The sequence below is a fragment of the Lactuca sativa genome, chromosome 6 (assembly GCF_002870075.4).
Source record: "Lactuca sativa cultivar Salinas chromosome 6, Lsat_Salinas_v11, whole genome shotgun sequence".
Lineage (NCBI taxonomy): Eukaryota > Viridiplantae > Streptophyta > Magnoliopsida > Asterales > Asteraceae > Lactuca > Lactuca sativa.
Genome location: NC_056628.2, coordinates 144,631,236 through 144,644,345, shown reverse-complemented (window position 1 = coordinate 144,644,345; position 13,110 = coordinate 144,631,236). Strand labels below are relative to the sequence as shown.

Here is a 13,110-nt window from a genome sequence, read left to right as displayed (position 1 = left end):
CTCAAACTTGCTTAGTAACTTCTCAAATCTCTTATTTATCATTTTATATGGTATTTGGTCCAAGGAGCTTGATCTTTAGGATATGGATGTCCCAAGTGAGTAAACCATTAGATTTGGAATTATAGAGGGCTTTCATGGCATAAAGATGCAAACTTTATGGCCATTGAAGCCCCATGCAAGCTATAGGATGTCATTTTGGCCTTTTAAGCTCCTAAAGGCCATGCATGGGGAGAAAGGTGGAAACTTTACGAGTCTATGTACTGTGTAGAGTCTAGATCTCTGTTTGTATGCTTTAGCTTGGAGTATGTATGGCTTGTGGACCAAGATCTAGATCCTAAAGAGTTAGGGTTTAAGCTAAACCCATTAAGTAAAGGTATTAATAGGTAAAGTTGGAAACTTTATCCTTAAAAGGACATTTTTAGCGTATACGAGAAGCATGAAGCCTAGATATGAAGATTAGGGGTTTAATTCATTAAGGTGGACCAAACAGACTAAGGAACTCGTCGAGTTCATAGAGGAACTCAACGAGTTAAGTCGATTTGACCCGATTCTGAATAGGGTAGACCTCGACGAGTCTGAGGAAGGACTCGACGAGTTGACTTGCTATCATGACTACGAGTAGCTCGGGAACTTGGCGAGTTGGGGGGGATGACTCGACGAGTCGAATCATAATTTTAGGGTTTTGATTTATAGAACTCGGCGAGTTGATGGTTCAACTCGGTGAGTCGAGTCAATCAAAAACATTGACTTTGACCAGAATGTTGACTTTGACCATGGGTAAAATGGTCATTTTACCCAAATAAGGATCATTGGATTTTGACTACGTGTTATTGTGATAATGGTAGTTAGGGAGTCATTGGAGCAGCCGTTAGAGACTCCTCACGTGAGATTTCACAGTTAACTTTGCGAGGTGAGTTTTCTCCTAGTTTGAACGGGTCGAAGGTACCAAGGTCGGCCCATATATGTTATGTGTACAGATCAGTAGTTGAGTGTGGGCGGGGACCATATCTCATAGCATTATTTGATTATGTATATATGACTAATTGATAGACTGGATTATACTTGTTGTCTGTGTGATACTTGTATGTATGTTTAATAGCTGAGTATGTGTGGGGCCCGTATGTCATAGTTAGCCGAGTGTGAGTGGGGCCCGTATTTCGTAGTCAGCAGAGTGTGGGTGGGGCTTGTATCTCCTAATTAGTAGAGTGTGGTTGGGGCCCGTATCTCCTGGAGTGTGGACGGGGCCCATATCTCCAAGCAGCATGATTATGTGTATGGTATGTGGTAGTTTGGGGAGACTCGCTAAGCTTCGTGCTTACAGTTATCATTTTTGATTTAAGGTACTTCCAGTAGAAAGGGGAAGAGCTTGGGATGATTGGAGTGCACACACCATTTGTTCATCCTAGGATGTTTACACTCTGATGTTTAGACATGTGATTTTGATACAGTGTTTTGATATGATGTTGGAGATAGTATTACTTCTGTTTTTATGAGATGATTTAGTTTACTATGGTTTTGTTTATAAATTAAAAATGATATTTGTGGACCGTATTTTTGGGATGTTTAAGAACTTGTAATGTTAAAAGATGAATGTATCATTCTTATAGACAAATGTGAAATCACGTATTCTGAAAGAAATGTTTTGATTTCTGATAACAAATGTCTGAATGCCAAAATAGATGCTTTGCATAATTCCATAGACATTCTTGAAGCAAACGAAAGAATAACTCACAATTATCATCATCCTTGGTCTAAAGCACCTGTTCTTGGAAGCTAGTTTCCAAAACCTATTGATCGTCCCATGAAGGAGTTTCAGAATCTAACTTTTATGGGAGACATTCTAAACCACAAATAATCGGATACCCCTGTCTCACCTTTGTCACCATTTCATGAGACCTTGGATTGTTTTTCTTCCCTGATTCCTGAGTATTAACCATTACTTTTCAAATGTCTTGATTCCACGCCTCTTCCGCCTCTGACACCCATGGATCTGAATCAGACCTCAAAATTTTCTCCCTACATTCCCAACTCTATAGTTCACGTTCTGAATCATGGTCCTCGTAACAATTGCCTTGTTGAGGAAATCTTTCTGGAGACAACTAGACTTGACTCTGAAAAATCAAATGTTGTTTGGGCATCCTTAGATAATGACGTTGATGTAGAAACCATAAGTGATAATTTATCTGATTCGTGACTTTCGAACTCTCAAGTGATTTCTAAAACCACCTTAGTGCCACTAAAATCCAAGTTCAACAACACATCTGTTGGCCAAACTTCCAAGTCAACATCTGACTCCGGGAAGAAACCTTCATTGAATAGAAAAGATGTTGTAGATCTTAAGATAGAAACCAAAAATGCACTCAAAAAGGAAATTAGGTCAAGAAAAAATTCCAGGTACATTGAGAATTCCAAAAAGAAAATATCTCTGTCTGTAAGCCCCACCACTAGGAATCATAAACCCTTTGCGCCTAATAAGATCCTTAAAAGGTCATCCATCCTTCCTAGTCTTGTTGTTCAAAACAAAGTTGTCAATCCCATTCCGAAAAAGACAGTTGATACATGTCCCACAAGAAATAACCTTCCTCGGACTGTTTCCTCTATTTTCAATGCTAAATCTGATGGTACAATTTTTAAACCTCAAAAACTTACAAAACCAAGTGCACCATCAAAAACATTAAACAAAGAACACTTGGTTAAAAAAACTATTGCTCAAACATTTTCAAAGAATTCAAAAAAAAATTGAGTGGAAAGCTAAGAGTGTTGAAAAATATTTTCTAACTTCAAGTAACATTGAGATTCCAAAAGCAGCTGGTTTGAGAAATGTTGTCTCAAAACAACCTATCGTTGAATATGCTTTATGGATCAATGAAAAGACCTTATCATTTTGCTTCTTTCCCAAAGGATCTCAGGACAAGCCTTTCGAGAATCCTGCTTCTTAAAAGTCACTGCCAAAGTCCAAAGCCCATTCCCAAGTCCCAAAACCTAACACATAGCCTAAAAAGTCAAAACTTCACTAAATTTTGTAGGCACTCTGCACTTCGGAACAAGATACAATATGGTATATTGATAGTGCTTGTTCTATGCACATGACAGGGCAGAAAGATTTTTTTTCGTGATTTCAAACTTTCACCTAATGTTGTCTATGTGACGTATGGCAACAACTCCAACTCTCAAGTCCGAGGTTATGGCATCCTCACCAATGGAAAATTCTCTGTATTGAACGTGGCATATGTAGGTGACCTGAAGCATAATCTAATCAGTGTAGCTCAACTTACTTATGCAAATTGACGAGTTGAATTCTGCAAGAAACACAGTTATGTCATGTCCCAAGACTGGAAAGAATGTTTGGTCAAGTCAAATCGCAAAAAGAACAACATCAACATGATCGTTAGCAAGCCTCAACTCTATCATCTCTTGAAAGCAGTTCCTAATGTTAGTTTGTTATGGCATCAAAGGCTTACTTATTTAAACTTCCGATATATGAAAGATCTTCTTTCCCGTGAAATGGGCATAGGTTTGCCTCTCCTCAAATTCGAAAGCAAACATCTATGTGCTTCCTATGAGTGTGGGAAGCAATCGAAGATAGTGATGGGTTTTGAGCATTCTAACACCCCTACGTGTACATGCAACCCTAGAAAACCTTGGATCTATGTTTGTCTAAAATACATGCAAAAATTGATTTCCAAGGTTCATAATCCTATCTAGAATACATGGGGAACTTTTAATCTAAAAGATGGGTAGAATTACATACCTTGTAGTTGATTTGATTCCTAGAAAACCTTGAGAGCCTAGCACCCCATGTGTGATGCCTCAAATGCTTCACACCACACCAAACGCTTTGGAATAAATTTGAGAGAATGTCTAACACTTGTAAAATCGGCTTGCTCTCTCTTGTTCTTAATGTAGCCGATTTTGGTGAGTATCATGTTCCTTATATAGTGTGTCATATCTAGGGTTACACCATGTAAACCCTAATGTGACATGACTCTTCATTTCCATGACCCTTGGGTTTGTAATTCCCATTGAGCATCCATGGAGCATCCTATGGGTTTAACCCAACTTGACAATCCAAGGAGCCTTTAGCCCACTATACAAGTTATGGATGATTTACATAATCAACCTATATATTTAATTAGTTATCTTTTTGATCACTTAATTAATTCCAAATTAATTCTTGATCAATACTAATTAAATAATACTATTAATATATTAGAACTTATAATATATTAATAAACCACAAGTGTTATTTCTCTCATTAAGTCTATCCAAATGCATGATGCCATGCAACCCAAATGGACCATCCGGGTCGGGTTAATTACAGACCAAATATAGTTATGGACTTAGACACCTTATCCAACAGATAGGTCATCCTGTCATCATCGAAAAATCAATCTCGGAACCGTTAGAACTGTTGCATATTGATCCATGTGGACCCTCCACTGTACAAAGTCTACATCATAAGAAATACATTCTTGTGATTGTGGATGTTTTTACAAGGTTCGCCTAGGTTTTTTTCCTCATGATTAAGTCAGACATTGCCTCGAAACTTACTACCTTTATTAAGGGTATTGAAGTTCTGGTGAACATGCCTGTTCGTCGAATCCGAAGTGATAATGGCTCGGAGTTTACCAATGTCACCATGGAGAAGTTCGTATCCGAGAAAGGAATTAATCACAACTTCTCAGCTCCCTATACCCCTCAACAAAACGGTGTAGTCAAAAGACGCAACAGAACCTTAGTTGAATTTGCTCTATCAATGATCAAATTTGCAAATCTTCCACTGTATCTCTGGGCTGAACCCATATAGACTGCATGCTTTACTCAAAATCGTAGCATCATCAATCGACGCCTCAATATGACATCGTACGAATCCATGAATGGTCGTATGCTGAGTATCTCTTTTCTACATGTCTTTGGTTTATCGAATACAATCGTGAGCTGACTCACAAAATTTCATCTCAAAGCCAACGAAACAATCTTTCTTGGATACTCCGCAAAATCAAAATCTCACCGGGTTCTGAATCGTCAAACTCGTGTTATTGAAGAAAGATTTGATGTCACCTTCGATCACAACAATATTTGGAATTCTGGCCCAACCCATGTCACATCCTCATCATGGAGTCCGATGCTCCATCCCCAAGATATCCAAATCCTCAAATAATTTATGAAGTTGATTTTAAAACCTTGTTCGGACCATTAGAAACTGCTCTTGATTCAGAATATCGATCAAGAAAATCCTCTTCCGTTATTGCTCCTACTTCCCAAAATGTTTCTAGTCTAACTCCCACATTTTCCTCCATTTGATTCCGAACAATTTCAACCTTCTCAGGTTGAGGGGGAGAATGGTCAACCTTCCCTTGAATCAAACATGGATAAATTTCAAGATGCAGGTGATCAATTTGCTTAATTTGATCCTACTCCAATCAACGAAGATGATGCAAATTTCTTTGATTTCTGACCTGAAGACGACATTAACTTATCTGGTTCAGAAGTTTAGGGAGAGCATCATCCTCAAGTTCAAATTATTCAGGGGAGTAGCACAACCCCATCGTTGATATCGGATCATCTATTGCAGAAGAGATACCGAGACTACACATTTGGACCAAGGATCATCCTCCAAACCAAGTTATTAGAAATCTAAACGCCGTTGTTCAAACTCGTTCTGCCACTAATATTCAAAATGAATGTCATTTCTCGGCATTTATCTCTATGGTTGAACCCAAATCCATCAAGGAAGCATTAGAACATGTTGATTGAATTACAGCCATGCAGGAAGAGTTGGCAGAATTTGATCAAAATGAAGTGTGGAATCTCGTTCCTCCTCATCAGGATGATCCCATTGTAGGTACAAGATGGGTTTTTAGAAAAAAAAAACTAGACAATGCAGAAGTTATCATTCAAAACAAAGCAATATTGGTTGCCAAAGGATTCACACAGATTGAAGGACTTGATTATAACGAGACATTTGCTCACATTGCCCATCTTGAAGCCATCAAAATCTTTCTTGCTTATGCAGCTCATAAAGGCTTTGAAGTTTACCAAATGGACGTTAAGAGTTCTTTTCATAATGGTGAACTTGATACTGAAGTGTATCTCCAATAGCATCCCAATTTTTTCAATCTTTCTTATCCTAACTATTGCTACAAACTCTGAAAAGCTGTTTACGGCCTCAAGAAAGCTCATCGCGCCTGGTATGAGACACTCACCGACTTTCTCAAGCATTATGGTCTTCAAAGGGGAATTCTCGATCCTACCCTATTCGGAAGATCAAACGGAAAGCATCTCATGTTGGTTCAAATCTACGTCGACGATATCATTTTTGGATCCACCGATTCATCAATGGTTGCTGATTTTTCCAAGTTAATGGTTAGCCGATTCCAAATGAGCATGAATCATGAACTAAGTTTCTTCCTTGGTCTTTAAGTAAAACAGACCAATAGAGGAATCTTTATTCACCAAGAAAAATACATTTCCGAGCTTCTCAAAAAATATTCGATGGACATTTGTGCCTCTATAAAGGTTCCAATGGGTTTCGGACACAAGATCTTCTCAGACCCATTTGGTGTTGTTGTCGATGAAAAGAAGTATAGTGGAATGATTGGATCACTACTCTAGCTTAACAACAAGTTGTCCGGACATCATGTTCTCCACATGTTTGTGTGCCAGATTTCAAGTGAATTCAAAAATGTCTCCTCTTTTGGCAGTGAAGCAAATATTCCGATACCTCAAAGGTACAAAGAGTCTCGCAATCTTCTGCCCAACAAATGAGAGTTTCCACCTACAAGCATATTCAGATTCGAATTATGGTGATCTTCAATTGGACAGAAAAGCACCTCTAGTGGCTATTAATTTTTGGGTGGAAGACTGGTTAGCTGGTCATCTAAGAAGCAGAACTAAATTGTACTATCAACAACCGAAGTGGAATACATTGTTGTTGCTAGTTGCACTTCTCAAGTTCTTTGGATGAAGTCACAGCTCATGGATTATGGTTACCGGTTTCAATAAATTCCCATCTATTGTGATTCATAAAGTGTCATTGCGACTTCACACAATCCAATTAAGCACTCCATGAAGAAGCACATCGATATACGATACAATTTCATTAAAGATCATGTTTTAAAAGGAAACATTGAACTTATGTTTGTTCCATTTGACGATGAGATTGCTAATGTATTTACGAAGGCATTAGACGAAACCAAATTCAATGGTTTTCTGAACAAAATGGGTATGATGTTGCCTGATCCTCAATTCTTTCAAGAGGTTTACACTCTCTGATGTTATCATTAAGAAGTGAAATTATTCCGACGTCAAATCTTTTTATCTTGGAATTATTGCCTCTCGGAATAACTAGGATCATCTTACTTGTATTTTTTTCTAACATTTTCTTCTAGACGTAAGTTGTACAGCTCATTCAATCTTTGGAAGTTCATGACCAATATATTCACATTGGTATTTTTTTAATCTCTTATCGTAATCTATATCAAAATGAGTGTTATGAAATTCATCTCGGAATTCAATCTGAAATGGTAATGTACTTTCGTCTCTTTAAATATGTCCTCTAATATATTCCTGCCTTTGACCTCTTATATTCAGCCTGAACCTATGCAATATCAGACTCTATATAATGTAAAAGTACTTTCTTTTTCATCTCGGAAGTATCTGATGATAGTTCATCTCAAAACTCTCATGCTCCAAGATCTCACTGCAAATTCATCTCGGATATTTCCTGGTCCAAGATCCATTGTCAAAACATCTCGATACTTTTTGGCTCCGAGATCAGTTCTTTTAAAAGAAGTCCAAAAGGTTTTTCATCATTTTTTGTGAAACGTTTTCTTAAAAACTAAACGGTTATATTTTTTAAGGATGATCATCTTTAATCCTAGAAAAATGCACATTTTTTCACACATCTTCGTAAAGTAAACATCATGTCAATAAAATGACAGTTTCCGTTTTATATGTATCGCTAGTTTTCTCTTTCTTCCTTGCATGTCAATTCATCCCAAATGTAGCAACACATTTAATGCGGTCCATTTCCATATCCGGGTTTAATCATTACTTTTTCTAACCCGACCCATTTTTCACTGAACCTATAAAAGCCGCACATAACCCACCTTTTACCTTTTATGCACCCCTCATCTTCTTCATTCTCTCTCTCTCTCTCTCTCTCTCTCTCTCTCTCTCTCTCCCCCCCCCCCCCCAAAGAAACTATTCTTCAAGCACTCAAAACCTGCAACAATGGCTTCCTCATAATCTGACCCCAAAATTTCCAACCCTGCTCCTAATAAGAAATCATCCATGGGTTCCACTTCATCATCCTTAACAGAACCGTTTCTCAGGGATACTACTGAACTTTTCTCCTTGGATCCCATGGACTATGACGAGTCAATCTCGGTTATGATTGAGTTCATATCCCGTCATCCCATCTCCGTTCTACTCAAAAAAAATCTGTGATCCACCCATTCCTCTACGTCTTCTTCACACTGCATTTGAAAGAGTCGAGATTAACAACGGAATCCTCGAAGTCAAGATTACTGGTGACCAAATTTTACCAATTTCAAAGAAAACGTTCTTAAGAGCTATTGGGATTTCTGAAAACCCTAAAGATTTTAAAGTCCAAGAACCATCGTCTATGGAGTTTCAGACGTTTCTCAACCATATAGGGTATGAAGAGGAGTTCAAAGCCAAAACATTCACGAAATCTGCAGTTCCGAGGCTATGGACAATTTTGATGCACCTCATTCTTAGAGGTCATTCTGGAAAACAAGGTGGAACAAACACGATGAGCAAGGACGAGCTTAATGTCATGTATAGTATCTTTTCTGGGAAGACAAACATCGTCGATTTAACGAAAGTCTTATGGCAAGATGATGACGTGCCTAGGGAAGCACGGCAGAAGCACGAGCCGGGCACACCAATCGGGCCCAGCGCAGCAGGCTTAGCATCCGCTGGCGCCCCCGGGAGCAGAATACACAGGCGAAAGGCTCGTGCCCGCCAAGGGACACTCCCAGCTCCGAGACAAAAGATACAGTCAGGAGACAAGCAGGAGGATCAGGCCATTACTGTCAGAGCCAATAAGAGCGCCCTAACGGTTGAAGGCACATGACCCTCTAATCAGCGCCCCTGATCTTGTCTCCCCAATAACTGATCTTGTCTGGTACAGATCGGGCAAGGGAGCTAGGAATAAAAGGATACACTCTCAGAACTACGAGGTAAGCTCTCTGGACTCTCTAAGAGCGCACAACCAAAGATCCTAAACACTCTCTAACTTGACCGTCGGAGCGTTCTTCCGGGAGCTCCTCCCGGAAAGCGGCTGACGGCCTTCTTTCTTTGTGATCTTGCAGAGGCAGCCGAGAATCCAAGTGAACAATATCAACCGAGCCAAGACAAGGTCGCATCATTTGGTGCCATCCGTTTGTGAGATTAAGAACACAAACTAAAAGCACAAAAGTAAAAAGTGAATGGCGTCAAACGGAAGTGAGGGACAACAGGCTAGTCCCATACGTCCCATGGCAGCGTTGGACAAAACACCGCCGTCTACAGCGGTCAGCAGGGCCGGTACAGGCGAAGGAAGCTCTACAGTAACCACTGAAGGTGCCCCACAACCGCCAGTTCACCAGCCAAGAACAACTCCGGTAGGGCCACTTTCAACAACATCCTTTAGATTCCACCGTTCTTTATGCAGCCATTACAACAGACACAACCGGTTCACTCAAAAATGCTTCCACCAGGCCACGATTTCAACATCCCACAGTCGTTTACAGTGACACCACCGTACCAGGTGACAAGTAGAAAGAGTTCAATGCTTTCAGTGTCACCATTGGCGCGAACCATGATAGCTCATACACCGCCTGTGTATTCGTTGGTCGGCACATGGACCGGACCAACGATCACCGCCAACAATCGCCTACAACAGACAACAACGGTCAGCCCTATGACCCCTATACACCCTTTCCCCTCCATTTACTCCCTCCAACTACCATTCCAGTCATACCCCTTTTACGGACCAAGCCTTGGCTACACACGTCGCCACCATACAGCTCAAACACTCAATACCAGCAGCCAGGAGCGTCCACCATCCCAAGCCACGATTGCCTTTCCTGTAGTGTGACATCTCCGTTTGTCAAAGAATTGTTGGACTACGAAATACCAAACATAGCCAAACTACCGACGCTCAAGACATATAACGGAACCACTGACCCGGATAGCCACATCGACACATATGAATGGACAATGACGTCATTAAAGCTTGATGAGAGGTTTTGGTGCACGTATTTCCCAACCACACTTTATGGCAACGCCGTCACATGGTTCAAGACGCTACGACCTGGCAGCATTTCCAATTTTGTCCAGCTTAAGTATCTTTTTCTCACAAACTTTATGCAATTACGCAAGTACGAGGGAGACTCTCATTCAATCATAGGCTGTAAGTGAAAGGAGGGTGAAATCGTGCGGGAATACTTCACAAGATTCATAAACACCACGTTAGACGTACCGGGGCATGATGAGGGACTCATAGCCGGCGCCTTTACGTGGGGACTTCTACCAGGCCCTTTATCGCAAAAGCTCATGGGAAAGAAGCCTCTAACACGTGCTTAGTTGAAGGAAATAGTGGAAAAATATCTAAGACAGGAGGATGGCGAAGCAGCAAAATAGGCCTACTTGAATGCTATAACTGCCAGGCACCACAAATTAGGTTCACATGGATTTCTGAGGGGGAAGTAGGCACTACGGCCAAGCAAGAAAACCACAGGCACGGTTCCGACCGTTTGCCAAGGATGACAGGTGTGGTCGTCGCCCGGAGGTGTACACGGTGTCGGAGAAGCAGCAGCCAGCCAAATCGCCAAAGAACCGGTACTGTGAGTACCATAAAAGTAAGACGCATGATACAGCTAGTTGTTCGGTATTAAAAAAAGAAATGGAAGAGAAACAACTTAAAGGGGACTTGGTGGAAATAGCGCAAAGCTTGCGTGCCAAAATTGACGCCGAAAACGCTAAAAACACACCTCGCGAAGGGGTCCAGCCTAAGGAGATATTCGTGATACTGAGTAAGAGAAGCAGGGGGGAGCAACAAAGGGAGCAAGGGACCACCAGACCCTCGATACGTACACTCACATTCTCTGTTCAAGACCCTCGCCCAGAAGGATGGAGAGGCGATGACCCACTAGTAATCTAAGCCTCCATCAGGGATGTAACCATACACAGGGTCTACGTTGACATAGGAAGTTCGGCGGATATCATCTATGAGCATTGTTTCCGGCTTCTCCCAGACCGCTGGAAAGACAACCTACGACCCACGATGGGGAGGCTAGTCGGATTCACCGACCATAGCCTATGGCCGCTAGGCACAATTCACCTTCCCCTGACCTTAACTAGCCACGATAGGCAGCAAAAGAAAACCCCCCCGGTTGACATTGTGGTCATTCGGCATGCGGCGGAACACAATATCATTCTGGGGAGTATAGCCCTCTTAAAGCTAGGGGTGGTCCCATCAACCATTCATGGAGTCATGAAGTTCGACACTCCAACAGGCGTAGCTACAGTACTAGCCACTCCACCTAAAGAATTGCAATGCTTTACAATCATGAAACCAGTAAAGATAACTAAAGAGGCCAAGAGGCTGAGACATGACCCTGTAAAAGGAAAGGAGGTGATCAACGAGAGACACCCTGACCAGCCAGTTAGTATTGGATGTGATATCTCGAATCACATAAGAAGAGCGTTGGTCGATTTGCTCAAGCGGTATAAGCACGTGTTTGCATGGACCTCTACGGACATGGTGGGGGTAGAAAGGGAAGTCATTGAGCACAAACTTGTAATTAAACCAGGAGCAAAGGAGGTTAAGCAGAAGAAAAGGGTCCAAGGTGGGGACCGTAATAGGAAAATCAACGCAGAGGTGGCCAAACTAGTGGAAGCAGGAATAGTAAGGGAAGCAATATTCCCGACGTGGATCGCCAACCCAGTTATGGTCCGCAAGCAAGATGGGTCATGGAGAATGTGCATAGAATTTTTCGACTTGAACAAAGCATGCCCTAAAGACTGTTACCCCTCCCGGAAATTGACCATAAGGTAGAGTCATTGCAAGGATTTAAGATGAAGTGTTTTTTTAGATGCATATAAAGGGTATCATCAGATCTTGATGAGCAAAGAGCACGAGGAAAAAACGGCTTTTTACACGGACCATGACACTTTCTGTTACACCGAGATGCCTTTCGGTCTAAAGAATTTAGGGGCTACGTATCAGTGCCTGGTCGACTCAATCTTCGCTAAACAAATTGGGAGAAACATTAAGGTGTACGTGGACGATATGGTGATCAAGAGTCCACACGAAGACAAGATGTTACAAGATATTGAGGGGATTTTTCGAACCCTAGAGAGGGTAAAGATGAATCTAAACCCAGCCAAATGCACATTTGGGGTGGAAGGGGGGAAGTTCTTAGGGTATTTTGTCACCAGGTAGGGCATCCAGCCTAACCCAACCAAGGTGGACGAGTTTATCAAAACGCCACCCCCAGGCACCCTCTGGGACGCGCAGGGTCTAAACGGGAAGCTTACAGCTCTGAGCATGTTTATCTCGAAATCCACTAAGAAGGCCATGCCGTTGTTCCACACATTAAAAGGCTGCATCGAGAAGAGCAACTTATAGTGGACGAACGAAGCAAAAGTAGCGCTCCATAAAATCAAGGAGGCATTACACAAGTTACCCATGCTGGCCAATCCCGTCCCGGGAGAGACGTTGCAAATGTATCTTTCGACCTCAAACGAAGCGATATCCTCAGTATTGACTGTAGAAAGGGAAGGAGAATAGAGACCGGTATACTATGTAAGCAGGGAACTACAAGGGCCAGAACTCAACTTCCCCACCCTGGAGAAGTTAGTCCTGGCACTCATCTACGCGGCACGGCGACTGAGGCGGTATTTCCAAGCACATTAGATCGAGGTGCTAACAAACTGCCCCACCAAACAAATACTGCTTAAGCCAGAGACGTCGGTCCGGCTAGCGAAATGGGCAATCGAATTGGGAGAGCATGACATAAGTTACCACCCGAGGACAAGTATTAAGGAACAAGCGTTGGCCGATTTCCTGCTAGAAATTCCAGATGAGGGGGCCCT

General features: G+C 41.6%; 1 protein-coding gene across 1 annotated transcript; it reads left to right on the top strand.

Moving 5' to 3' along the window:
• Positions 1 to 11,296: 11,296 nt before the first annotated feature.
• Positions 11,297 to 12,070, top strand: LOC111890558 (uncharacterized). The gene has a single exon (XM_023886666.2). The coding sequence runs from the start codon at positions 11,297 to 11,299 to the stop codon at positions 12,068 to 12,070; it is 774 nt and encodes a 257-aa protein (XP_023742434.2).
• Positions 12,071 to 13,110: the final 1,040 nt, after the last annotated feature.

What these genes read in the sequence shown, in the direction of transcription:
- LOC111890558 (XM_023886666.2), top strand. Translation starts at nt 11,297, where the DNA reads ATGGGGAGGCTAGTCGGATTCACCGACCATAGCCTATGGCCGCTAGGC.